Consider the following 27,583-nt stretch of genomic DNA (forward strand, 5'->3'; position numbering starts at 1 on the left):
ACCAAAAATCTTCTTTTGTTTTTTTTTTGTTTTTTTTTCAGTGGGCGGTCAACGGGAAATCGAGCAAAATGAGCGTCGTGGCGTTGCCTTTGCCACTCGCGTGCCCGCAGCAGCTGACTGGCTTATTTGTCCCACTCAAAAATGGCCTTGGTGATCTTCTCTGACCTCCTTGGGCACTTGAGGTGCCGTTTTCCAGCCAGACGCCTGTCTGTATTATACTGTCCCCAAGTGGCCAATGTATGCATACCAGAAGGAGGAGCGCAATGTCGATTGAGCTGAAGCAAAAACTATAAAAGCGTTTTCATTTCGGTTAATTGTGTCATGCGTGTATGTTTTCATCGAGTACAATCTTTCCTAGTTTAAAAGATGTCGACATTTTTGTTTGAATGAATGCTGTTCCCGTCTGTCTTTCTAATGGGGTAAGATGAGGAGACTTTGATTCCGGATCGGGCGCACTCGCACATATGGCCGCTTCTAATGAGCCCGGAGGGGTGCCCGAACCCGACTCCTTCAGTCTCTGACCTCCCCCGGGCACCCCCACCACACCTCAGCCGGCCCCCCCGTCCGCCGCGGACGCGTCTCTCGGGTCGTTCAGAGGGCGAGCAGCCCGAGGTAGATGCCGAGCACATCTGCGCCTCGCCTCATTAGCGTCGATTTGTTTTATGCTTGCGTTTTTTTTCCCCCCTTGTTTGTAAAGTGTGTTTTGGTACAAGTAAATGTGTTTTACAGGTGCAGGCGACAATTAGTTGATCGTCGAATTCATTAACGATTGTGATCATAGATGATTCATTTAAAGGCCTTGCTGAACCAAATACCCCCAATCAGCGGGTCAATATTCTCGAAAGCACGCCGATGACCTTTGTGTTGAATCCGCATTTAAAAACAAATTGAAAAGATCTTGCCCATCCACAGCTTGGTGGGGGAGTTGCAAAGAGCCAGCCAGCGCGTCTTCACCTTCTTCTTTCGGGGCTGTGTTGTGTCCGAGCCAAGAGAGGACAATGCCTCGGGGGGGGGGGGGGGCTTCTTGACAAAGGAGCAGGTGTCCATTTGATGGCGAGCTAGAGATGGGGTGCTGGGGGGGGGTTGCCATCACCCTCACCTGCTGTCTCCCGCCTTGCATCGCTGCCTCTGATAAGAAACAGCTCTCGGTTAGAAGTGCCACAATTAATCAGTGAATCGGTTTCAGAATGACTCGATGGCTATTTTTCACCATGACGTCATAGATTTGCCAACTTGGGTGCGGGCGGCGTGACCTCGGTTGGCCTGAGTGAAGGACGGCACTCGGCGTGGATGAGTGCCCGCTTTCAAATGAAGCACATGTCAGAAAACGATGACCCCGGGGGGCGCCTCTTATCTGGTCGATGGCAACGTTGTCGGTAAATAGCGGAGGCGTGTTTGTCGAGGTGCAAGTTGGTCGTGTTTGCCAGAGAGTAAAGTGCCCTAATTGAGCTGTTGCACGCTGGCGGAGGGCCAAGCCCTTGAGTGGCGATGAAGACTCTCCTTCCCAGGGTGTACAAAACACTCTAGTGCCTTAGTCACAGATCTCCCGTTCTCTCCAATGATGGAATTTCTGCACTGGACAAACACGAGGTTGTCTTCATTTGGTGAAAAGGAAGCGAGCACAAGTGAGAGAGAGATCTCAGTTTGTCCCATTTGTCACCAGTCACAATGAATCTCCGACGTCTGTAGCCACCAATGGAAGTGAATTGAGTTAACGGCGATCCTTGGCACCCTCGTCTTCTGTCTCCTTTTGAAAACTCAGCCCGAAGCGAGGCGAGGCTCCCCGCCTCCCTCTACGTGATCCGTTGGTCATTTCCGCGCTTGACATTTGGAGCAACTGAGGCTCGCAAGCAAAACGTGTGATGCGCTTCTTCCGCTTCCTTCCCCGTCCGTCTCTTGGCAGCTCTTCTGTCGTCGTGGTGCGAAGAACTGGGACGCCTCCTCCTGCTGCGCCACCAAAAGAACCGACAGAACGAGCCCCCGGGGAAAGTGCCCATGCAGCCCCCCATGAGCTCCATGAAGCCCGGTCTCTCGCACGGGTCAGTGTTCTCCAACTGAAACGGTCTGTGCCATTGCCACATTTAAGCAACAACGCGCACGGTAATTGAAAGGCACGCGTGGGGGGGGGGGGGGGTCTCCAAACAGTGAAAGAGTGAAACCGCTCCAAAAATGAGCGTCCGTATGCCCTTCTTGTCCGACCGACAATTTATTTCTCAAGCTCAGACAGGCTCATTCATAATTTGTTCATTCTGTTGGTCATCGAGATATATTCCCCAAACAGTTTTTCTGCTCGACGATCACATTTTGAACACGTTCAGAATGTCTTTGCCACAAGAAAAACTCTTTGAAGCCATTAAATTTGCTGCCGAATGTCTTTGCGACCTGGAACGAACCCTGCCGAAAAAAAAACATTCGCCACGTGCGCTTGCAAAGCTTCCCCGCTCGGAGGGAAAACGGCCGTCATGGCTTTATTTGATTTCCCCAACAGAGATGGGTCTTTTCCCTACGACTCGGTTCCTTGGCAACAGAACACCAATCAGCCTCCGGGTTCTCTGTCGGTGGTGACCACCGTCTGGGGCGTCACCAACACCTCGCAGAGCCAGGTGACAATTCAATTCCCGGCCGACGAGCCGGCGAGCAGCCGTGAAGCTCTCCTACCTTGATCCCCCTGCAGGTTTTGGGCAATCCCCTGACCAACAGCAACAATCCCATGAACCCCGGCGGCAACCCAATGGCTTCGGGGATGTCCGCCAACAATCCTGGGATGAACCCCTCTCACTTCGGCGGCCCTCAGCAGCAGTTCCCCAGCAAAGGCAACGCCAACCAGGCCTACATGCAGCAGGGCATGTACGGGCGGCCCAATTACCCCCCAGGAGGCGGCTTTGGCGGCAAGTAAGATGGCCGTCGCACTTGAACAAGTTGCGCTGAAGGTCACCGTCGTTGTCGCGGGACCTCGATTTACCAGCTTCATTTTACGGCGTTCCGTCAACATGCCAGTATCGCCTAAAATGAATGACCAAAAAAAAAACATTCCTCCAAACGTCAGAACAATCAAGGTTGCAGTTTAGGTATCGTGCTGCCTTTCTTTTCAAGCTACCCCGGAGGCCCCAACGCTGGACCCGGAGGCCTGGGCATGCCTCCGCACTCGCGTCCTCCTTCAGACTTCACCCAACCCGCGGCGGCGGCCGCCGCCGCTGCCGTCGCGGCCGCCGCCGCCACGGCGACAGCCACCGCCACCGCCACTGTCGCCGCTCTCCAGGAGACTCAGAACAAGGACATGAACCAATACGGACCAGTAAGCCCAAACACGGGGGCGAAGCATTTGACGCCTCTCTCAAGACGCAGATCGAACCCGATTTTATTTATTTTGTCTTCCAGATGAGTTCCTCTTTCCAGATGGGACCCAACCAGGCCTACAATAGCCAGTTTATGAACCAGCCGGGACCGCGCGGACCCCCGTCCCACCCTGGGAACATGGGCTCAGGCATGAATGCATCCAACATGAGCGGCCCCCCGATGGCGATGAACCAGCCCAGGGGCCAAGGCATGGGACCCTTTGGAGGTCACGGCCAAAGGGTGCCCCAGCAAGGCTATGCGGGACCGCGGCCTCAAGGCATGCCTATGCAGGGGATGAAAAGGCCCTATCCGGGGGAGGTGAGTCTATATTTACGCATCGCTGTCTAGATTCTGGGCCAGCCCTGAGCTTGGATTTTATTTTTTTTTCTTCCTTCAACTTTTCCTCTTCCATTATTGCTCATTGTCGAATGTCTTTCTCAATCACAGCCGAACTACGGGGGGCAGCAGTATGGACCAAACAGCCAGTTCCCCAGCCAGCAGGGCCAGTACCCGACAGCCAATGCTTCCAGGCCGCTGCCCTCCAGCAACTACCCCGGGCAACGGATGCCGGGACAGCAGCTGCAGTCCCAATACCCACCCCCTAGTGGTCCCATGGGCCAATATTATAAGGTACGCCGCCTCAGCGCCAACTACAAATGCACGCGTGCATTTACTGACTGCTAGGAAATTCTTCTTTTTTTTCTCATCACAACAGCAAGAGCCGCCTTTTAACGGCCAAACCACAAACTTTTCCGGGAGCGGTTATCAGTACAGCCAGGGTAATATGAACGGGGTAAGGCCACGTTACCAACTCAAACTTTTGCGCCGGTCACACTCCTTCATTTTGTTTGAAATATTCCAATTTCTTTTCGTCCAGCCATCCAGACCGATGGGCAACTACCCCCACTCCCCAGTACCGGGCAATCCCACCCCCCCAATGACCCCAGGAAGCAACATCCCTCCGTATTTATCACCCAGTCAGGATGTGAAGCCTCCCTTTCCTCCTGACATCAAACCAAATATCGCCGCTCTTCCTCCACCGCCCGGTTCGTAACGGTCTCATTTTCGAGCAGAGAAATGTCACCTTGAGTCATGAATGTGATCGCTCATCGTCTCTGATAGCCAACCACAACGAGGAGCTGCGCCTCACCTTCCCGGTGCGCGACGGCGTGGTCCTGGAGCCCTTCAGGCTGGAGCATAACCTAGCAGTCAGCAATCACGTCTTCCACTTACGACCCTCGGTGCACCAGACACTTATGTGGAGGTAAGAATTCCGACTTGAGGACGGTCCGTGGAAATGTCGGTGGAGGAAAAGGTTGTTTTTCCAGTCGGAATCGGAATATCTTGGCAATGACTCCAAAGTTGCTCTCCCGGTTGCAGGTCGGACCTCGAGCTGCAGTTCAAGTGCTACCACCACGAGGACCGGCAGATGAACACCAACTGGCCGGCGTCCGTGCAGGTCAGCGTCAACGCCACCCCGCTCACCATCGAGCGCGGCGACAACAAGACCTCCCACAAGCCCTTGCACCTCAAGCACGTCTGCCAACCAGGCAGGAACACCATCCAGATCACCGTCACGGCCTGCTGCTGTGTAAGCGTTGCCCGGTTGGGGGGGGGGGGGGGGGGGGGGGGACACGAAAAAGGTTGTCAAATGCCAGGTCTTAGTTCACGCTGGCGTTTGCTCCCGCAGTCGCACTTGTTCGTGCTGCAGCTGGTCCACAGGCCGTCGGTGCGTTCCGTCCTCCAAGGTTTACTGAAGAAGAGGCTCCTACCAGCTGAGCACTGCATCACCAAAGGTAGACGCTGGACCCCGCCAAGCCCCGACACCAGAATTCACCCAAAAATATATTTGAATCTGCACCGACATTTCTTTCTTTTTCATAAATGCTTGTCGCTCACCTCCAAAGTCAAGAGGAACTTCAGCAGCGTGGCGTCGTCTTCGGGCAACGCGGGCCTCAACGGCGAGGACGGCGTGGAGCAGACGGCCATCAAGGTGTCGCTCAAGTGTCCCGTCACCTTCCGGCGAATCCAGCTGCCAGCCAGGGGCCACGACTGCAAGCACGTTCAGGTACACCCAAGCGTCAAAACTACAACTTTTACGGGGGGAGACACGTCTACACAATCATCGTGGTGATTTCTTGCAGTGTTTCGACTTGGAATCGTATCTACAGCTGAACTGTGAGCGGGGCACGTGGCGATGTCCTGTGTGCAAGTACGTTGCTATTTGTTTTTCAAAACAAATTGATTCTGATTATTGCGTTGTTGAGTTTTGTTTTTTGTTTTTTTCTCAGTAAAACGGCATTGTTAGAAGGGCTGGAGGTGGACCAGTATATGTGGGGGATCTTGAACGCCATTCAAAAGTAAGGCAATAAGTGTCATCTTATTTTCATAATCTTCATATTCTTCTCAAAAGATTAAAAAAAATGTTTGCATTTGCATTCTAAGTGATTGGATTGGTTTGGATAAAACTTTATTGTCAAATGTACACAAATGATTGTGTCTTTGCTCTGTTCAGCTCCGAGTTGGAGGAGGTGACGATTGACCCGACGTGCAGTTGGCGGCCGGTGGCCATCAAGTCGGAGATCCACATCAAGGAGGACCCGGATGCTCCACTGGCCAAGCGCTTCAAAACCATGAGCCCCAGCCAGATGATCATGCCCAACGTGACCGACATGATCGCCCAGCTCGGACCCGGACCCTCGCCGTACTCCTCGCAGCAAGCCTCCAACAACGGTGAATACGCCTCCCAAGGTAAGCGGTCGGTAAAGAAAGCGAGCGCCGCTTCGAAAGCCAAGCTGACGTCGTGGCGTGGCGCTCTCTCTCCTAGGCAACAGTTACCACGGCAACTTTGAGTTCCCGCACGGAACGCCGGGCGCGACGTCCGTCAATGACTTCGTGCACGGGCCCCAACTGTCGCACCCGCCCGACATGCCCAACAACCTGATGAGCACCGACAAGCCTCTTTCCCACGCCTTGCCCGACTCGGTGAGTTGGGGTTGGCCCTTGTCTCCCTTTGGATAACATTTGTGAGGAGAAGTCTACCAGACCCTTGCCCAGGGGTGGGCAAACTACGGCCCGTTGGTCTTTTTAATCCGGCCCGCCAAAGGTTGGTCCACAATTAAGGTTCGATGTGAATGATTGCATTCATTTCAATTGGACTTGTAATGACAGGCATTTCACCGCCAGGCGGCGCATTGACTTGAAGTTGCAGAACACGGGGGGGGGGGGGGGGGGGGGCAATCTTTTCGACCACCTAGTACCTCTGTATCGCTCTACTTCTACTGGTCTGATCACAACCCATCTGCAGCGATGCACAGGCTAAAATAGGTCATCAACAACACTTTTGTCATTTAAAAAAAGTATATTAATACCCTACTTTCATGCTTTTGTTCTGTTGATGTTTGATATGGACTGTCAACAAATGCAGTTTTTTTTTTAATGTACCATAGCTCGTGCTGACCTGGCCCTTCTGTCAAATTTTAAAAGTCAATGCGGCCCCCGAGCCAAAAAGTTTGCCCACCCCTGCCCTTGCCCGTGTTTGTTTGCATGTCGTCTTTGCGTTTTGCCACAGTCTCCACTTTCCTGCCCTTAGTCTCTTCTCGGATCAAATTTCTTCTTACAGTGGATAAACAGGGGACCCCCATTCTGTGCCATTGTTGTGTGTCTTGATGCGACGAGTATGTTCAGTGCCACATGGCTGTTAGACTTTCACAGTTGCCCTGAATCTCCCCGTGACTAAAATGTGTCCCCTCCATGTGGAGAGTAGAAAAGTAATTGACGGGGGTTTTCCCTCCCCCCTTTTTTTGCAGATACCTCACCCATCCGTCAACGAGCCATCTCATAGCACGCTGCAGCAAAGCATACACGGGTCGCCGCATCCGGGCGGCCAATCGGGGCAGCAGCAGCAGCAGCAGCTCCACCACGGCGGACAGCCGCCCCCATCGCGGCAACCCCCGCAGCCCCCTCCGTCATCTCAGCAGCAGCAGCAGCAGCAGCAGCAGCAACAGCAGCCCGGTCCAAACAGCCACCCCCATAGCGACCTGAGCTTCAACACCCCCAGCAGTTTGGACAGCCAAGCAGGCTCGGACATGCCAGAACCTTCTTTAGACGTGAGTACCACCGGCACACAGAACCCTTGTAATTCGAGGGCCATGGATGGATGGATAATGACTGACAAATGGACTGAAGGATGTATGGATGATAGAGAAGTAGATGAGTAAATGGATGGGCGGATAGACGGATGGCTGATGTCCATCTTCCTGCGAGCATTAAAAAATGCTCAAAGGAGTTTTGCCGCTTCATGTTAGCAGGGTGAGCTTTAAACTCAAAAGAAACGGCGAAGTTCGCTAGATGATCCGTTCACCTATCTCCAGTGGTTATAAAAAGCCTACTAGAACATCAGAACTTGATTTGGGCCTAATCAGGGGCACTTGAAACGGTGGCGGGCGTGTGTCGAAATGTGAGATTGCCCGTTTCTAAGAGAGTAAGCGCACTTTTGCAAGCACATTATCTCCATTGTGCGTTTTCTCTGTCTCTTCCCCCCTCCTCCTCCTACTGCAGCTTCTTCCTGAGCTGGCCAACCCGGACGAGCTGTTGTCCTACTTGGACCCACCGGACCTCCCCAGCAATAGCAACGACGACCTCCTGTCGCTCTTTGAAAACAATTGACCAGGCTGGACATGGACTGAAAGAAGGAAAAAAAAAAAAGCCCCAAAGGCTTCGTACTTGACAAAAACAACAAAGATGCACTCCCCTTCTCTTCTACCCCTTGTACAGTTTTGCTTCAGAAAGGACATTAAAAAACAAAAAACAAAAAAAAACACCTCAATGGGAGGCGACTCGAACTGTGCAGCTATTTTTGACTCGTCCACTTTGTAGCATTCACATTCATCATCATCATCGGAAATGTACACACACCTCATTTCAAAAGCACATCATTCATTTCTCCCTTCCAAATTCAAAAATTCCCCAAAAGTGAAGGGCTAACGATATCCTCCGGAAAGTATTAGCAGTGCTCCGGGTTTCAGTTTTTCAGGTTTGTCCCCACCCCAGCCCGATTTTCAGTTTTTGTATTCATTTCAGGTAGCCGTAAATACAAAGGAAAGTGTCGACACAAGATTTAATAACTTCACAGTTTCCTGTATTATGGTGCTCCACAATCTTCAAGTTGCAGCGGCCCTTGGTCTCCTCCTGGATCACGTGAGTGCCCTTATCGTGGAGAAGCCGGTTACATCAGATACTAGTTCTCGGCCACTGTCCTTTGCTTTCTGACAATTGACTGCTCTCACTTTTTTAATCACGTAAACTGCCAAATTTATCCAGGTTCTTAATAATTTAACGCTTACAAAATCACTTTCTGTAGTATTCCCTTCCATCTAAAATGAATATAAAAATGGATCATTCACGGCGTAGTTGATGAAATGCCCATTCCTTCTCTCTGTGTCAGCCTTGACGATGATGTGCAGCGTGCCAAGCTGAAAATCTGCTGCTGAAATCGCTCAGTGCACCAATCGACTGGATTTTTATTTGTTTGTCTGTCTCTAGCTAATTGAAGCATAACACATTTTGGTAAACTGCTCACCAAAGTCGGAAGGGCGGGAATGAAATGACGAATGTGTGCGTGCGTGCGTGCGTGTTTGTGTGCGCGCGTGTGCGTGTGCTCAAGGCTCAAGTTGATCCACGGCAAGGTGACTGGCAAAGGCAGTATTTGTGCCGCTTTTCCTTGACTGTCTGTTGGAAGCGGAAGAGTGCTGTTCAAGTATGCAAATGTATTTTTTTCTAAGAAAGGCTATTGTGGCTGTAAATATTGTGGATATTTTTCTATCACGATGATGAAACAAAACAACAACAAATTTGAAAGTCGTCCCTCTTGGTCCTCAAACGTTATATAAGTTATTTCCTGTCTGTTTGCCCGTACAGCAACATTATTCTTTATTTTTATTTTTTTAGCCAGCAGAAGCCTGTCAGATATACTGAACTGTTTTTGTTTTGTTTTTAATTCTTTTTTTATTTTCTGGTATTCAGTGTAATCACAAACTACAGTGGTATATAAAAGATGTCAGACTATATTTGAAAGAAATATTTTAAAACATCGTCCTTTAAAAAAACAAGTAAGATATTATTTCTGTCATAAAAACAAGTTGGAGGGTGTGGCCTTTTCTGTGGTAATTTATTTCAACGCTTATTAAAACATTTTTTTCTGTAAGGGGAGAAATCGGTTGTCTCTCACTGTAGCCTGACTTTAATTATTGTTCTCATGAAATTTCTGCGTTGCCGGTGTTTCTTTTTAATGTATTTTTCTTTTCTTTGTTATTCTTCATCTGTAATTCTAGAAATTCAATATCTCACTGTAGTCTGTTCATTATTATTATTATCACAAATTTTGTTGCAATATAAATTTCCCCTCCCTTTTTTTGGGTAATTTATTTTGTACTTTTTTTTTACGTGCTTGCTGGCTTTCAATGTAATGTGAATATCATTGTTGTTAATACGCTGGTATTTTAAAGAGCATATTTTAAAGAAATACATGGTATTGTTTATATTCTTTGACATAAAAAAACTTTTTTACTATCTACATTTCACCCCTTTACTCTTTTTCTTTGTAATTTATTTTTTTTTACTTTTTTTATTCTTCTGTAACACGAGAAACCAGTTGTCTCTCACTGTAGCCTCCCTACACTTTCTTTTAAGATGTCATTTAAATCACTTCTTCCAGTTCAGCACACTGACAAAAAATGACGATACACTGCCACGTTTTATTTTTATTTTTTTATGTATGTATATGTATACTGTTTGAATGGAGCCGTCGGATGAGTTCATGTTTATTTTTTGCATACAGGTGAGCCACTTTTGTGTACCCTCAATCTGTAGTTGCACAATCACATCAAAGGGTCTTGTTTTAAAAAGAAGAAGAATAACAAAGACATAAAAATGAAGCATGGAAGGCCTGGAAATGATGTCCAGGGCAAAGCGAAGCCACGTGTCCTAAGGATGTCTGTATATATGTAAATGAATATAGAGACATGTGAACAGAAATGTATTCATACATCCCTGGGAATGTGCATTGTTTCCTCAGAATAATAAAAAAAGCTTGCAACCCCTCTACATGAAGTGGAAAATTGTTAGTTTGATCCTCATATCTCCCTTTTTGGGACTGTTGGTGTAATTTTAAATATTCTAGTCTGTCGCTTGTACACTGAAAAAAATAAGGAAAAATAACAGGTCCAGAAGATTGTAAAGTAAATCCACATTTTTTTATATCATGGACACGCCACAGTCTGTGTTTGTACATTGTATTATGTACAGTCATTTCATACTGATTGGAATTTTTTCATTTGTTTTTTAGTCTTGCAGAGCTGTATGTAGTTATGCCATGTGACACCCTCATATTTAGCCAATAAATATGTATTCAGATTATATGCGGTCCTTTTTTTAATGTGTTTTTTTTAACTAAAGCCATAAACCAACAGTAGCTGTCACATTTTATTTACATGCTAAGCATTAAAAACAAAATTCAGATCACGTTGTAGTCATTGTAATCTCGCGATGTTTGTACGACAGTTAACAGCATGTTTACTTCCGGGTTTGACGGCATATGCTTCCTGGTTCCGCCGACTATTACAGAAAAACGGCGTGACTTTGAAACGTGAGCCGAGTGACCTGGGCCAGTTTTCCACTCTTGTTTGGCAGATTTCTTTTCTCAGGTAAAATGATGCTGATATCGAATCGCGTGAAACTATGCTCTCTGGCGTACACCGTCACGAGAATGTGCAGCAGTGGCCCGGCAGCTGCCAACAACAACCCGACGGTGTATTTCGACATTTCAGCCGATAACGAGCCGCTCGGTCGGGTAACCTTCGAGGTGAGGACACATTGAAAAAACGGAGGAAAAAATAAAACAATACTTGACCTTGATTTGACTTTGGACACATGTTTATTCAGTCGAATTGAACTAATGAATGCTCCATTTCCCCTTTTGTTGTGGGTTGTCTGTGTTGGTTTGGCAAGCTGAACGCTGAAGTGGTGCCAAAAACCGCAGGTAAGCAAAAAGTTCTTTGTACCATTTGGTCATTCTGAAAACTTATGAAGTCAAATATTACAACTAGTATGTTGAGCATTTTTGTCCAGCCATGTCAAATGAGTCACGCACTGGTTGTTGTGCAGTAATCGCTCATTTCGCTTTCCAGGAAGTTGGGAGGATTCTTTTTGTGCAACATTCTTCCCCTTCTTGTTGGTTTTTTTCTTCTTCGATGTATTTTTTCGTGTGTATTTAAAGAAATTGAATTTGCTTCCGGCAGAAAACTTCCGGGCCCTGTGTACAGGGGAGCATGGTTTTGGCTACAAGGGCTCCACCTTCCATCGGGTCATCCCTCAGTTTATGTGCCAGGTGGGTGCATGCACCTGCAAGATCTTTTTGTTGCTGTCCTCTTAGTGTCACCCCCCCCTTTTTTTTTTGAAGGGTGGCGATTTCACAAACCACAATGGAACCGGTGGCAAGTCCATTTACGGATGGAAGTTTCCTGATGAAAACTTCAAGCTGAAGCACACCGGACCTGGTAGGATGGGGGGGGGGGGGGGGGGGGGAGAGACTCTACTTATTTTGAAAGAATAAAAAAAGTCTAAACACCCCTCTTTGCTCCTGCAGGCATCTTGTCTATGGCCAACGCGGGACCCGACACCAACGGATCGCAGTTCTTCATCTGCACCGACAAGACCGACTGGTATGTGCTGACTGGGAAAGTGTGCTCAAATTGAATTTTGTCCAAGTTGCGCTGTTTCCCCATCACAGGCTGGACGGCCGACACGTGGTATTCGGCAGCGTCAAGGAGGGACTGGACGTGGTGAAGAAGGTGGAGGCTTTGGGCTCGCGCTCGGGACGCACGAGCAAGAAGATCACCATCAGCGACTGTGGCCAGCTCAGCTAGTCGTCAGTGGATGCACTTGAATGTCTCGCCAAGAAATGTGAATTTGAGCCATTATGTTCTTCAAACAGGGACTTTTTAAAAATGCTGATGAGTCTTTTTTGGGGGGGTTTCTTGTCGATTTCAAGCACGATCTCGTTTGGGTTAGGGCTTCACAGTAGGGTGAAGGTTTCAAGATTTTAAGATTTCATAGGAGTATGTGACTCGTGGCCCTATCCGAGCGCAAAATGACTTTGTTTGAAACTGCACTCTCGAGAAATTATTTCTGCACAAATGTGCAATACTTGCCATTTGCTTCGATTATAGGTGTCAAACTCCGGTCCCGGAGTGCCGCTGACCTGCATGTTTTCCATCTTTCCCTGTTGCAACATACCTGATTCCAATGAACAGGATCGATATCAGGCTTCGACAGAGCTTGCTGATGAGCTGATCATTCAAATCAGGTGAGCGATGGAAAACATGGAGAATGACGGCCCTCCAGGACTGGAGTTTGACACCGCCGTCGATCAATGACTGATGTTAATTTGCTGCCATCTCGTGATAAATTGTAATGTCGCTATCGGCTAGACAACTGTCCACATATACGCGTAAAATATGATTTTGTTGAACATTTCAGAATGTACTCAACTTTATGTGCGAAACTGTAAGTGTTTACACTAATCGTATATTAAAAAAACAATTCCAATAGGAAGAAACCGAGACGAATAAAGTTATGTAAAAAAATAGATTGATATTCCTATGCTGCGTTCAGGGCACCCTGTAACTTTATATTTTCCCACGATATCGTTCACTTGCAAGTCCTGGCAGTGACATTTTGTATATTTATTTTGTGTGTATTTTTGTGTCAACCACGAACGTATAGCAAAGGTAAGGAAATCCGGTTCTTCAAGAGTCATATCCTGCCTGTTTTAGATCCCTCCCTACACCAACACACCTGATTCAATTGTTCAGGGTCGTTCCGCGCCTCTCCACAGCTGGCTGATGAGCTGATCATTTGGATGAGGTGTGTTGGAGTACCCGGAGTATTTTTTTCACCTGTAGAATGACCGAGACGGAACGTTTCCAATAGGTTTTATTCTTCCAATTTGTGAAAAAGGGTATGCAGTTTACCGTTGCCATACAAAATACCATTGGACCCTGAACACACCACAACGTGCTGTACTAGACGCAGCGTGTTTCTTAGCTCGGCGAGCTCGTCCACAACATGGTGCAGTGAAGTCATATGTCGTATAATCTTGCTGAACGGAATGAGAGAAGAATAAAGAACGTTTATCTAGAATCACGTGGGAAGCGAAGCGAAGCGCTGCCAAAATGGTGAAGGAGCAGTTCCGAGAGACCGACGTGGCCAAGAAAATGTGAGTAGCTCGCGAGCTTTCGTTAGCTCGCCGGCTAAAGCTAACGCCATGACGGTTTACAATGATGTGGGGTTTTTGTTTTGTTTCTTTAACAGCTTTAACCGACAGTTAATTCAAAGCTGATTTCAAAGATATGAACATCATTTTCTAGTCAGTACGCATATATTTTGGCTCTTTAAAGGCAGTTTAAAATGCGCCCTCTTCGGCTTCATGCAAAGCTCTAGATTTTCGATGAGACATTTTTATTTTGAACCCGAGTTTCAAACTTTCATAACTTCATGATCCAATTGTCAAAGTCTGGTATCATCGTAAATTTCACCAAACCCAGAAATAGACAACACACAATAATGATAAACGAATCATAGAAAGTCAAGGGCGCAGATTTCCCAAAAATAAGTAATGGTCAAGAGCCGAACTGAGTTTGCAGATGTCCTTAAATTTGACACTCAAACACACATGGGCAAAACAAATTAAGAGTTGAGAACAAACACTGCATATTAAACGTACTCGAGGAATAAATATAGCACAGTTAGTTTCTCAAACGTTTTTGAGGGGTGTTCTGCTTGATGTGCTTTGTTTCACAAAAAGCTCCGGTTTGTGCGAGAAAGAGGTGCATTTTGTGAAACGAATGCATGCTTTTCTCCCCCCTCTCTCCCCCTTCTTCCTACAGAAGCCACATTTGCTTTGGCATGAAATCGGCTGATCAAATGCGTCAGCAGGCCCACATTCAGGTGGTCAGCAAGAACCTGTACAGCCAGGACATAAAACACTCGCCGCTGCCTTATGGAGTATTGGATCACCGCATGGTCTGGAAATGCTTTATTTAAACACTGAATTTGAACCACAGCACCAGGCACGTGTTGATATATTTTGTCACACAGGGGACCAGCGAGAAAGACCGACCGTGTTTAACCTGCGGGAAGAATCTGGCTGATTGTTTGGGACACTACGGCTACCTGGATCTGGAGCTGCCATGTTTTCACGTTGGCTACTTCAAAGCCATCATAGGAATATTACAGGCCAGTGCACTTTGTGAGATAAATGGCTAGGACCAGAGTGAAATAAAAGCAAAACTCGTGGACAAGCAAACTTTTGTTTTCATGTAAATTGTAAGCGCAAACAATTTTAAAACGGTGGGGGAGAGGGGGGCGAAAAAGCAACATTATGGATGTACTGAGAAATGTTCATTTTCCTCCAGATGGTCTGCAAGACTTGCTCGAGCATCATGCTGAGTAAAGAGGACAAGCTCCAGTTCATGGACATGTTGAAGCGGCCCAATTTGCCCTACCTGCAGAAGCGAGGGCTGAAGAAAAAAATCTCCGACAAATGTCGCAAAAGAAGCGTTTGTCTCAATTGTTCGGCATTCAACGGTGATGAATCCCACAAAGTATTTCTCCGCAGGACTTGTAGTGGTTGTGCTCTTAGACGTCTTGGCCTGCTCCTCAGGGACGGTGAAGAAGTGCGGCCTGCTGAAGATCATCCACGAGAAATACAAAACCACCAAGAAGGTTGTGGAGCCTTTCGTGTCCGAGTTCCTGCACTCCTTTGACACGGCCATCGAGCACAACAAATTCATGGAGCCCCTTTTGGCGCGAGCACAGGTCCAAATGTTCTGCGCTCAGGCCAGCCCACGTATCAATTTGTTCTTTCCGTTTTTGTAATTCGCAAACAATCGGTCAACCCCAAAGTGACTATTTACTCTCTATTAAGTCCGTACGTGTTGGCGTCTCCTGTGCAGGAAAACCTCAACCCTCTGGTGGTGCAGAGCATCTTCATGCGCATCCCCGAAGAGGACGTACCGCTGCTGCTGATGAACCCCGAAGCGGGCAAACCGGCCGACCTCATCCTCACCCGCCTGCTGGTGCCGCCGATCTGCATCCGGCCCTCCGTGGTCAGCGACCTCAAGTCGGGCACCAACGAGGACGACCTCACCATGAAACTCACCGAGATCATCTTCCTTAACGACGTCATCAAAAAGGTTGGGCGGTGGGGTTAAAGTTGAGACCGGCTGCAAGTAACCGATGCCCAGATTCTAATTGTCTACACAGTAGGATGCTAGCGGCAAAAGGCCTGTAAAAAGTTGTGCCTTTAGACATCACAGGGGAATTGAATGAACTCTTGTCCTCCAGCATCGCATGACGGGCGCCAAGACGCAGATGATCATGGAGGACTGGGACTTCCTGCAGCTGCAGTGCGCGCTCTACATCAACAGCGAGCTCTCCGGCATCCCGCTCAACATGGCGCCCAAGAAGTGGACCAGAGGCTTTGTGCAGAGACTCAAGGGCAAGCAAGGTATGCGGTGGACTTATTTTCGTATCTTACTTGCGTATGAAGCTGTCAATCGACGTTGTTCTAGCTAGCCGTTAGCGCCTGAGTTTTTGATTTCAATGAAATTTGAAGTTGGGCGGGCGTCAATCACATGCTGTATGACGATGAGTTGATAGCATTTTGCGACAAACTTTGAGGACCGTGAATTTGACACCTGGGGCCATCGGGGAGCCGTATCTCTCGCCCTTACGGGATTCGCAAAATAATTCAAACATTTTGGTCTACGTCGGGTCCACAGCTCTTTGGAATTTTGCTCTGGCCTCCTAAGACCCGAACTCTTGCAAGGCATGCATTTTTATTTTCTCTTCAATATTTAGGCTAATTGGGACCTGATGAGTGTAAAAACAAAGAATTAACTTTTTACATGATGTATAGTCTTGACAACCAAAAATGTGATGTCCACACATGTGTACGCCAGGTCGCAGGAGGCCAGAAATCAAAGAAGCTTTTTAAGAACCACAAACTGAAATGTTGTTCAATCAAGTGCTGTGACGACACAGGGCGCTTCCGAGGCAATCTGTCAGGAAAAAGGGTGGACTTTTCCAGCAGGACCGTCATTTCCCCGGACCCCAACTTGAGGATCGACGAAGTGGCCGTACCCGTGCACGTGGCCAAAATACTGACTTATCCTGAGCGCGTAAGCCCCCGCCCCCCCCCCCCCCCCCCCCCCCGCCCCCCGACGATGCATTTCACTCATCTCGTTTGTCTCGTGCGTGACCGTGAAAGGTCAACAAAGCCAACCTGGAGCTCATGAGGAAACTTGTCCGCAACGGCCCGGACGTTCACCCCGGGGCCAACTTCATCCAGAATCGACACAATCAAATGAAAAGGTGACGCGAGGCGCCAGCGCTCGTCCAACAAATGGAATTTTCCCCGCCCTCACGTTTGCTCCCTGGCAGGTTCTTGAAATACGGCAACCGAGAGAAGATAGCTCAGGAGCTGCGCTTCGGCGACATCGTGGAGCGGCACATGATAGACGGCGACATCGTGCTTTTCAACCGGCAGCCCTCGCTGCACAAGCTCAGTATCATGGCGCACATTGTAAGTTTTGCTCAACCCCAGCAGCCTTGGACTGGATGCTTTGACGAAATGAAACTCCTCCCCTCAGTTCCACGCTGGTACTTGGCCCCAAGATTCCACTAGGTGGTGCCAAAGCACTATTTCATTTTGGGTCTTGGGGGGGGGGGGGGGGTTGCTTTGGCCTGTGCACAAAAATAGCAAATGGGTAAAATGTTCGGCAAATAACGGCGGAGAGGTGAACGCAAAGAAATCTGTGACTAAGTGAATTTGTGAACGGCAAACCAGAGTGACCGATGGCCATTAATTGTGAAGGTACGCAACAGTTAGCTATACAGTCGGGTGATCTATTTTTACTCGTGTGTGTTAAAATGACCTGACAGTTAAGTGAGGATTCCAGTTTCTTTTATATTTTCAATGTCTATTTTTTTACCCCCCCCCCCCCCCCCCCCACACACACACACACACACTGTTTCATTTTCAAATTTGCGGAGCATGACCTGTCGCTTGAGTGCCACATTCTGACAGTTTTTCCCAATCGGGCAGGCCCGAGTCAAGCCTCACAGGACTTTCCGCTTCAACGAATGCGTGTGCACGCCGTACAACGCAGACTTTGACGGCGACGAAATGAACCTCCACCTGCCTCAGACCGAGGAGGCCAAAGCCGAGGCTCTCATCCTAATGGGGGTACGCGATACTGCTCCAGCTTGTGAAATTCTTTGCCCGTTGTCTTCGTTCCATTACCGCCTTTTTTTTTGTTTGTTTGTTTTCCCTCCCGCCCAGACAAAAGCTAATCTTGTCACACCAAGAAATGGCGAGCCGCTGATTGCTGCTATTCAGGACTTCCTGACAGGTAATGGCAGGCTCCGGCGAATGCGTCGTCCTTCAACCCTTACAAACTGTCGCTGCGACGTCACAAAATTTCTCGTTCCTAATTTGTGATGGTTAATTATTATGAGCATATTCTCTTTGGAAATTGACCCGGGGGACATTTTGTGCGTGCGCGTCGACGACTTTTTGACCTTGTCAAGCGAATGAAGAATTAAGTGAGGCATGTTTGTGCCTCCTAGCGGGCTATCTCCTCACACTGAAGGACACCTTCTTCGAGCGAGCCAAAACATGTCAGATCGTGGCGTCCATTCTCGTCGGCAGAGATGAAAAAGTCAAGATTGCGCTCCCTCGCCCGTCGATCTTGAAGGTATTTTTCTTCTGAACTGATCGGAAGCTGTCATTTTTGTACGCTTTATTGTCAGCATGTACGTAGCCCACTTCATTTTCAATGTCATGCCGTCCTCCAGCCCATGGCTCTGTGGACGGGCAAGCAGATCTTCAGCCTCATCCTGAAGCCGAGCAAAGATTGCCCCGTCAAGGCCAACCTGCGGACCAAGGGCAAGCAGTACTGCGGCAAAGGCGAGGACCTGTGCCACAACGACTCATGTAAGCACTTCGAAAAGTGCACCGACGCGCCATTTGTCGAAGAATTGTGAAAATCGGTCAGTAATTGACGCCAACTCCAAAACGTTTGAATTTATTTGCAAATTGCCTCTTGATGCACCAAGCTGCCACCGCCGTAATACAGGTATATATTGAAGCGTGCCCAACCTCACTCGCTGTGGCTGCAGCGACTGTTGAATGAATGCAAACAACTGTCATTTTCCAACAGCTTTTAATGTGTCAATGTGACATCCTCGGGTTGTGTTTTTTTTGGGTCCTGCCAATTGTTTCCAGTCGTGGTCATCCACAACAGCGAGCTGATGTGCGGCAGCATGGACAAAAGCACCTTGGGCTCGGGCTCCAAGAACAACATCTTCTACATCCTGCTGAGAGACTGGGGACAGCTGGAGGCGGCAAACGCCATGTCCCGCCTCGCTCGACTCGCCCCTGTGTATCTCTGTACGTCATCGCCTCCTTCCCGGGGCTTACAAGGCTTTTCGTTTAACATTTAGGATGTTTTACCCCCCCCCCCCCCCCCCCTCTACGGCTTCCAGCTAACCGAGGCTTTTCCATTGGAATCGGGGACGTGACGCCCGGCCAAGGTCTGCTGAAGGCCAAGCAGGACCTGCTGGATGACGGCTACCGCAAATGCGACGAGTACATCGAAGCCCTGAAGACGGGCAAGCTGCAGCAGCAGCCCGGCTGCACGGCTGAGGAGACTTTGGAGGTTACCCCACTTGTTAGGAGGCACAACCCCCAAAGTTGGCCTCATTTGACTTTATTTACTTCCTTTTTTGTGGGGGGGGGGGGGGTGATGAAGCAAAGCACACTTTGAGATATTTATGAGCCGGTGGTATTAAATGCTTGGATTGCATTTGACGGATAGAAGCATCCACCGCAGTGACTAACTTCAAAAAAGCGATAGAAGCGTGTGTGAGAAAAGCGATAGAAGTGCATGTCACGTTTTTGCAATGTCTGAGTTGGGGTTTTATGAAGTCTTCGTCTTAACCTTTTCCTCGCATCACCCCGCCGACGGGCAGCTCTGCATCCCGCGGTTCTATCGAACGGTGGCATGCTGCTTTTCTTTCAATGATGGGCTGTGACATTTCCAGCCGTTTGCGTCAGCTTTACTCGCACCGCATGTTGACTTGAGTAATCGCAAGTGTGGCTTTCGGTGGCGCTAATCGCGCTGTGATTTTTACATACCCCCCCTCCCTTCCCCTTCTATTTATTGACAGGCGCTTATCCTGAGAGAGCTGTCGGTCATCAGAGACCGTGCGGGCAGCGCTTGCCTCAGGGAGCTGGACAAGAGCAATAGTCCTCTGATCATGGCGCTTTGCGGCTCCAAAGGCAAGTCACGTGGAACTTTTTAATCCCTCAAAATTGCGATCTTAAAAGGGCTACACGCGCGCACACACACGCTTAAGACTTTTGTTGTTGTTGTTGTTCCTCCTCTCTTGTGCACCCAGGATCTTTTATTAACATCTCTCAGATGATTGCATGCGTGGGCCAGCAGGCCATAAGTGGATCTCGAGTACCGGATGGTTTTGAAAATCGCTCCCTGCCTCATTTTGAAAAGCACTCCAAAGTAGGAGCCAACACATAAACCGCAATCGTGCTCGCCTCCCATTTTTTCGCTCCCCTTTTGTTCGCTAAGCTCTCTCATTTTCGCAGTTGCCCGCCGCGAAAGGCTTTGTGGCCGACAGTTTCTACTCTGGCCTGACTCCCACCGAGTTCTTCTTCCACACAATGGCCGGCCGCGAGGGTCTGGTAGACACGGCGGTGAAAACCGCAGAGACGGGCTACATGCAGGTGAGATTGGAGCTTACTATGATCTTCAGTGACACGTCCGCGCTCCGCAGCTGCCCTCGCAAATACTGCGGAGAAAATCCGGTTGGCGGGGAGGAGGCCAAGTTTTTATCCCCCCCAGCCCCCATAATTAAAACGTCAGTGAAACATGATCAGAGCGGCGTGTGTTGCCGAAGCGATGGATTGCGTTGCTCGTTGTCGGCGTAGAATTGGCCAAAGCCAGACAGGCTGAGGGAAGATTCAAATTTGGGTGATGTCACCTCCATACGCCCTCTGCGTCCGGAGAAGCGGAAACAAAACCACGGACTTCTCGTTTGCTTTTTGACAGCGGCGTTTGGTGAAGTCCCTGGAGGATCTGTGCTCCCAGTACGACCTGACGGTGCGAAGCTCCACCGGCGACATCATCCAGTTCATGTACGGCGGTGACGGCCTGGACCCGGCCGACATGGAGGGCAAGGATGAGCCGTTGGAGTTCAAGAGGGTCTTGGACAACATCCGTGTAAATCTGGGCGCGGTTTGCTTCTTCTCATGTCTGTGCTGACCTGTCGCCGTTCACAAAATCGGAGCTTTGTGTTGAGCTCAACGGGATCAGATTCCACACTTATGAATGTCCTGTACAAGTTTGGAGTATTTCCTCACGTCTCCTCGCTATAAAGAAGCTTCCACAGAGTAGTGCCCATTTTACACCGGCTTTCCATCGATGTCGTTTGGCAAAACACCTGCACACTGAAAAAACCCAAAAGTGAGCTGACATTTTTCAAACGTAAAATAACATGCCTACTAAAGATTAACAAGCCTGCGCTTGCGTCGTCATATATGTGGCAGTCTTCTCGACATCTTTACACTGTCAAATGTCGAAGGAGGGATTCTTGTGTAGGTCCACTTCAAAGCAGTCGATTGACAGCGGATGTGGTGAAGAGATGCCCAGGTAGCCAAAGTTCTTACGTCTTATTCGGAAATAAAGATACTTGTACACAAAAGAAAAACCTGAAGTGTAATGACTTCCCTGTTCCGAGTTGTCCTCCCCTGACTTACTTTGATCAATGTCGAACAGCGGGCATAATCGCTGCAGTCGCCGAAGTTGTTAATTCCCCTCACGTTGCCTCTTCTGTCCCCGCAGGCGGTCTACACGTGCACGCACGAGCCCACCCTCAGCCAGGGCGAGCTGCTCCTGACCTCCGATACCATCATGAAGACGGCCGACTTTGTGTGCTGCAGAGACAGCTTTTTGGAGGTACGCGCGCCGAAGCGGAGCCGTGATGAAGAACTCATTAAATGCCTCGTGTTCATACGCTCGGTCAAGAATTTGGCCCCGCGGCTAAAGAAAATTAGATCGACGACTTTGCATTCTCCATTGGCAAAGTTTCACCATGGCCACGTTTTCTTTTGACAGCCCTACTGCAAAATGGATGGCGTTATTCCCCCCACCCGTATAGTATTCCAGTAAACAAACTCCCCCTGCTCCCCACCCCAAAAAAAATACTGTGAATTATTGATCTTCAAGAATGCTTCATACTCTCTGCGATGGATTCATGTCACGAATGACGATGTGTTGAACTTTTTGTGTAGGCGCTAACCGAGACAGGCTCAGAGAAGTACCTGGAGGTAGAGTGGCTGTGCATGCTGGCACGTCAACGCGCTTTATTGTTTTATTCTTGGAACTTTTTGAGTTGCGTATCATTTTGACCTGTGCGCTTTTTTTTTTTTTTTTTTTTAAACGGTGTGTGCATTACGTTTGAAGAGAGTTAAACGGCAGAGCTTATGTTGTTGCCCTGCAACAAAGCCGATCCCCGAAATGCCCGACGCATGGTTGGCCCAGCCGGTTGGTTGCGTGGCATCTTCACGACGGCATGCCCTGCGCATCGCTTTGCTCGTGACTCCTTTCACGACTCCTTTCCCGCCGCCGGCAGGAAATACGGAAATTCATCAAGGGCTTCTCAGAAAGGATCAAGAAGACCAGAGACAAGTACGGCATCAACGACAACGGCACCAGCGAGGTTGATGTCGCCTATGTGCTTTTTTTTTTTTTTAAAGCCCCCCGCTCACCTTTTTTTCAAATACCCTGCAGCCGAAGGTCCTCTACCAGCTGGACCGCATCACCCCGACGCAGCTGAAGAAGTTTCTGGAAACCTGCAGGGACAAGTACATGAGGTTGGCATGGCCGCGCGGTCACGCATGCATCTGTGTTTTGGTTGAACGCTTTCTTCCAACGGGCGCCCCGTTGCCGCCCCAGAGCGCAGATGGAGCCGGGCTCGGCGGTGGGGGCCCTGTGCGCCCAGAGCATCGGAGAGCCCGGGACGCAGATGACCCTGAAGACCTTCCACTTTGCCGGCGTGGCGTCCATGAACATCACTCTGGGCGTGCCTCGCATCAAGGAGATCATCAACGCCTCCAAGAACATCAGGTCAGACGCCGAAAGGCTTTGAGGGAGCGTCGGACGAAGGAAACGTCGCCATCACCCGCAATTGTCGTCCGACTGAAAGGCGGTTAACTTGAATGTCATTACGTTGCTTCTTTCGGGGCATTTTGATGCCCCCCCACTCAGCACCCCGATCATCACCGCGCATTTGGACATGGACACCGACGCAGACTTTGCCCGGCTGGTGAAGGGGAGGATCGAGAAAACGCTCCTGGGCGAGGTATCCCAAAGCCGAGGCCTACCTCTCAGCGAAGGACAAAATAGCGCCGATTTTGTTTTTTCCCTTTGCAGATTGCGGAATACATCGAAGAGGTTTTTCTACCAGACAACTGCTTCATCTTGGTCAAGTTGTCCCTGGAGCGAATAAGGTTGCTCCGACTGGAGGTAGAACAACTAACGCACCGATGATGTCACTAGTACAGAGCTTTCCACTTGTCACTTCCACGTGGAGTAATTAAAACAATTATTTTTTAAATCATTTTTTGGCCCTTTTCGGGCATACAGTGCTGTTCAAAATAATAGCAGTGCAATGTGACGAACCAGAATATCCCTGTTTTTTAGTAAAAAAAATATTGTTACATGCCAGACAAGTTACCAGTAGGTGCAGTAGATTGTCAGAAAACAAACAAGACCCAGCATTCATAATCGGCACGCGCCGAAGGCTGTGCAATTAGGCAAATAGTTCCAAAAAATAGCAGCGTCTGCTGTTGACTGTACAAAACAATTTTGCATTTCCCCCCCAAAAAAGGTAGGATTTAACAATCCTCATATTTAGTTGCATGACCACAGTTTTTTATAACTGCTTCGCATCTGTGTGGCATAGAGTCAACCAAAAAAAAAAAAAAAAAAATAGTGTTGCAACCAATCTCTAAGTTCATCAATTTTGGGGAAGAAAAAAAAAACAGGGGTGAATCAGGTGGCGCCTATTTAAAGGATGATGAAGCCAGCACAGGTTGAACATGCATTTGAGGAAAATGGGTCGTTCAAGATACTGCTCCGAAGAACGCCGTTCTTTGATTAAAAAGTTGATTGGAGAGGGAAGAACCTACAAAGAGGTGCAAAACAATTGGTGGCTGTTTGGCTAAAATGATCTCCGATGCCTTAAAATGGGTAGAAAAACCAGATACACGTGCAAGAAAACGGAAGACAGCTATTAAAATGGACCGGAGAATAACGAGAATGGCAAAGGCTCAGCCAATGATCAGCTCCAGGATGATCAAACACAGTCTGCAGTTACCCGTAAGTGCTGTGACAGTTACAAGACGTCCGTGTGAAGCAAATGTATTTTCAAGAGTCCCACGCAAAGTCCCTCCGTTACAAAAAAAATAAAAAAAGGCATGTGCAGAAGAGGTTACAATTCGCCAAAGGACACATCAACTGGCCAAAAGAAAAACGGAGGAACATTTTGTGGACTGATGAAAGTAAAAATTGTCCTTTTGGGGTCATGGGGCCACAGACCGCGTGTGAGACGACCCCCCCCCCCCCCCCGCCCCCCCCCAAAACTCTGAATTCAAACCTCAGTACACATTGAAGACAGTGAAGCATGGTGGTGCAAGTATCATGGTCTGGGCATGTTTCTGCTACTCTGGTGTTGGGCCCATTTATCGCATACCGTAGCAGGGATCATGGATCAGTTTGTGGATGTCAAGATACTTTGAAGAGGTTATGTTGCCTTCTGCTGAAGAGGACATGCCCTTGAAATGGGCGTTTCAACAAGACAGTGACCCCAAGCACACCAGTAGACGAGCAAAGTCTTGCTACCAAATCGATAAAATGAATGTTATGGAGTGGCCTGCCCAATCGCCCGGATCTCAATCCAATCGAGAAACGTTGTGGCGTGAGATCAAAAATGCCGTTTGTGAAGCAAAACCAAGAAATGTTAATGAATTGCGGAATGCTGTTAAGCAATCATGGAGTGAAATAACAACTGAAAGGTGCCACAAGTTGGTTGACTCTATGCCACACAGATGCGAAGCAGTTATAAAAAACTGTGGTCATGCAACTAAATATGAGGATTGTTAAATCCTACCTTTTTTGGGGGGGAAATGCAAAATTTTGTACAGTCAACAGCAGACGCTGCTATTTTTTGGAACTATTTGCCCAATTGCACAGCCTTCGGCGCGTGCCGATTATGAATGCTGGGTCTTGTTTGTTTTCTGACAATCTACTGCACCTACTGGTAACTTGTCTGGCATGTAACAATAAAAAAAAATGCAGGGATATTCTGGTTTGTCACATTGCACTGTTATTATTTTCAACAGCACTGTATGTTTTGTTTTTGGTCATTAGCCAGAGTCACTTTCAAGCCACCTGGGCATAGCCCGGCATTGTCCGTTTTCAAACATGACGAAAAGCCCTCTCGTCTTCTCGCACGGTTTCGGCCGTGACCGTCTCGCTGGCCTTCGTAGGTGAACGCCGAGACGGTACGATACGCCGTCTGCATGTCGAAGCTGCGCCTGAGGCCGGGCGACGTTGTTGTGCACGGCGAGGCCGTGTTGCGCGTGTCGCCGCGGGAAAACAACAAAAGCTCCATGTACTACGTGATGCAGTCGCTCAAGGCCGAGCTTCCCAAGGTGAGAGCACGCGCAAGCGGCGCAGAAACGCTCGTCCGGGAAAACGCTTTGCAGCAGGAGTGCGGTTTGTTATTGCGACAAAAGTCAAGAGTTTTTTTTTTCCTCCTCCTCCCCCCCACCCCACGCGCAAAGGTGGTGGTTCAAGGTATACCCGAGGTCGCCCGTGCCGTCATCCACATCGACGAGCAGAGCAGCAAGCGCAAGTACAAGTTGCTGGTGGAGGGTGACAACTTACGGGCTGTCATGGCAACCCACGGCGTGAACGGAAGCAGGACCACGTCCAACAACACCTACGAGGTGCGAATGAAAAGAAGATGACGCCTTCCACGTGTCTTTGTGTGACTTTTCGCAGCTTCTTTCGAATGAGACCCAAGTCTGACCTGACCTGAGAACAGAGTCCTGCCCCCCCCCTTTTTTTTTTTTGAGTTGTGGAATTTTGATTTCACACGCAGGTGGAGAAGACGCTGGGCATTGAGGCGGCCAGGTTGACGATCATCAATGAGATCCAGTACACCATGGTCAACCACGGGATGAGTATCGACCGGCGCCACGTCATGCTCCTCGCCGATCTCATGTCCTACAAGGTGCCGTTCGTTCTCTTGCTAGCGTTTGTGCGTTACGCCGTGAGCCACTTTAATGGTGCAAGCGGCAGGAAATAAAGTGAAGAATATCGCCTCCGAACACATCGGAAAAGTTTTATAGTGTGAGAGTGACATTGTAACCACGAGGAGAGCAAGTGTACTAATGGACGGTTTTCCGCCCCCACCAAATAGGGGGAGATACTTGGCATCACCAGGTTCGGCTTGGCCAAAATGAAGGAGAGCGTCCTCATGCTGGCATCCTTTGAAAAAACGGCCGACCACCTCTTCGACGCCGCCTACTTCGGCCAGAAGGACTCAGTCTGCGGTAGGCTGGTGTTTTTGATATATTTGTTCTCATCACTTCTCGTCAAGCTGTTGCGCGGCAACGCCGAGACACTTTTGGCTTGAATCGCCAATGGAACCGCTTCCGTTCTACTCATTAGTTATCTAACCACAGATAAAAAGAGCAGGGATGGAGTGATGCGCTGCGGGGCAATCTTAAGATCCGCTTTACATTCAGCCAAATGCTGGAGAACTCTTTGGATGGCTGGCGCATCACAGCGCAGATGGACAATAACCCCCAGCATACGGCGGAAGACGTTAGCATAAGTCGGCATCGGAGCCCCAGTGGCGTCTCGTGTACCTTTTTGTACTGAGGGGAAATTGCAATTTGTCACCCAGTGACGACGTCTTTCCCGTTTGCAGGCGTGTCCGAGTGCATCATCATGGGCATTCCCATGAACATCGGCACGGGCCTGTTCAAGCTGCTGCAAAAGGCCGACAGGGCCCCCTCCTTGACCAAGAGGCCTCTCCTGTTTGACAACGCCGACTTTCACATCCCTCTCGCCACGTAACGGCCGCCGGGGCAAGGGAAGAAGACCTCTGACGCCGACTTGTAAGTGCCTGCTTATGTCGCGTCATTTCCACAGTCATTGGAGAGCAACACTTGCTTGGTTAGTTGGTTTAAAGACACGACATCACGTTCGTGAGGGTTTTATTTTAAAAAAAATATATAAACCCGATGATTCCCCTCGAGGCACGGGCGCTACACAATCTCCTTCGGGTTTCGGTATGTCGTCTCCAAGAAGAACCGTATCACAGCCATTGTGAAACTGTTTTTCTTCATTTGTCCGCATGATGCGAATATGCAAATGTGTTTTGTTGAATCATGATGCTACTGTCTTAGTTTTTTAGAGTGCATTATTACGGAGTGCTTATTTATTCATAAACTGCCAACACCCAAAATGTTGTTTTTGGAGGGGGTGGGGGCGGGCGGCAGATAAATGGCATTTCCACTCATTTCAAAGGAGTGTTTTGATTCATGAGCGTGGGGGTGGAAGGAAATGGAACTCAAACTCGCTCGCTGTTTTTTTTCCCCTTTATTTCAGTCGTTTCCATTTCTACTTGAATGGGTGATGAAAGTGGTCAAATGGAATTCTTTCACTTGACATAAACGAAAAATGAGATTGAACTGTGCACTAAAAGCCTCAAAATTGTTTTCAGAATTGCTTTTTTTTCCCCCCACCCCAAAGGCTCATTTGTCTCGTGCAAATTAATAAAACACTTGAAATGTGCTTTTGCCTTCCTCGCCGGCCCTTCATTGCCTCTGAACCTTTGCTGAAGAGTCATGTTGTGCCGCGCCTTCGCCTTTTTGCAAACGAATGTCGTCGGCTCACTTGGTTTAATTTCAATGAATTGAGGGCACATTGTCGAAACCGAGACTAAAGCGATACAAAATTCCATTCGAATGCAAAGACAATTTGATAGCATGGCAACAATTTCGACAACAAAAAACATCGACACGGATCAG

The 27,583-nt window shown here is 48.6% G+C and overlaps 3 protein-coding genes across 5 annotated transcripts in view; all 3 read left to right on the forward strand.

Moving 5' to 3' along the window:
• The window catches only part of LOC147190073 (zinc finger MIZ domain-containing protein 1-like), a 45,431-nt gene extending 34,991 nt beyond the window's left edge, over nt 1-10,440 (forward strand). For all 3 annotated transcript variants that reach the window (XM_086138676.1, XM_086138677.1, XM_086138678.1), the window contains 18 exons: nt 1,904-2,039; nt 2,489-2,603; nt 2,675-2,892; nt 3,094-3,295; nt 3,379-3,654; nt 3,784-3,966; nt 4,052-4,129; nt 4,214-4,382; nt 4,459-4,600; nt 4,717-4,927; nt 5,027-5,132; nt 5,244-5,404; nt 5,481-5,548; nt 5,628-5,696; nt 5,852-6,087; nt 6,164-6,321; nt 7,146-7,445; nt 7,897-10,440. In XM_086138676.1, coding sequence (XP_085994802.1) covers nt 1,904-2,039; nt 2,489-2,603; nt 2,675-2,892; nt 3,094-3,295; nt 3,379-3,654; nt 3,784-3,966; nt 4,052-4,129; nt 4,214-4,382; nt 4,459-4,600; nt 4,717-4,927; nt 5,027-5,132; nt 5,244-5,404; nt 5,481-5,548; nt 5,628-5,696; nt 5,852-6,087; nt 6,164-6,321; nt 7,146-7,445; nt 7,897-8,004 — 2,936 coding nt within the window. In that variant the 3' untranslated portion in view covers nt 8,005-10,440. The remainder of the gene's footprint in view (nt 1-1,903; nt 2,040-2,488; nt 2,604-2,674; nt 2,893-3,093; nt 3,296-3,378; nt 3,655-3,783; nt 3,967-4,051; nt 4,130-4,213; nt 4,383-4,458; nt 4,601-4,716; nt 4,928-5,026; nt 5,133-5,243; nt 5,405-5,480; nt 5,549-5,627; nt 5,697-5,851; nt 6,088-6,163; nt 6,322-7,145; nt 7,446-7,896) is intronic.
• Nucleotides 10,441-10,920: 480 nt separating this feature from the next.
• Nucleotides 10,921-12,344, forward strand: ppifb (peptidylprolyl isomerase Fb). Its single transcript, XM_086138688.1, has 6 exons — nt 10,921-11,197; nt 11,344-11,374; nt 11,634-11,722; nt 11,795-11,891; nt 11,981-12,056; nt 12,125-12,344. Exons 1-6 carry the CDS (start codon nt 11,045-11,047, stop codon nt 12,258-12,260), a joined length of 582 nt encoding a protein of 193 aa, XP_085994814.1. The 5' UTR covers nt 10,921-11,044; the 3' UTR covers nt 12,261-12,344.
• Nucleotides 12,345-13,045: 701 nt separating this feature from the next.
• On the forward strand, nt 13,046-27,347 carry polr3a (polymerase (RNA) III (DNA directed) polypeptide A). Its single transcript, XM_086138675.1, has 31 exons — nt 13,046-13,612; nt 14,283-14,418; nt 14,494-14,631; nt 14,811-14,982; nt 15,059-15,213; nt 15,351-15,590; nt 15,742-15,904; nt 16,441-16,577; nt 16,667-16,770; nt 16,840-16,981; nt 17,504-17,644; nt 17,741-17,810; nt 18,028-18,155; nt 18,256-18,394; nt 18,686-18,850; nt 18,946-19,118; nt 19,630-19,741; nt 19,861-19,979; nt 20,066-20,203; nt 20,529-20,699; nt 21,321-21,434; nt 22,111-22,197; nt 22,269-22,351; nt 22,434-22,604; nt 22,746-22,839; nt 22,911-23,003; nt 25,028-25,192; nt 25,325-25,489; nt 25,645-25,776; nt 25,966-26,098; nt 26,479-27,347. Exons 1-31 carry the CDS (start codon nt 13,569-13,571, stop codon nt 26,625-26,627), a joined length of 4,173 nt encoding a protein of 1,390 aa, XP_085994801.1. The 5' UTR covers nt 13,046-13,568; the 3' UTR covers nt 26,628-27,347.
• Nucleotides 27,348-27,583: the final 236 nt, after the last annotated feature.

This window comes from Hippocampus guttulatus, chromosome 19 (genome assembly GCF_054856545.1).
Source record: "Hippocampus guttulatus isolate MCC_2025c chromosome 19, RoL_Hgut_1.0, whole genome shotgun sequence".
In the NCBI taxonomy this organism is placed as follows: domain Eukaryota; kingdom Metazoa; phylum Chordata; class Actinopteri; order Syngnathiformes; family Syngnathidae; genus Hippocampus; species Hippocampus guttulatus.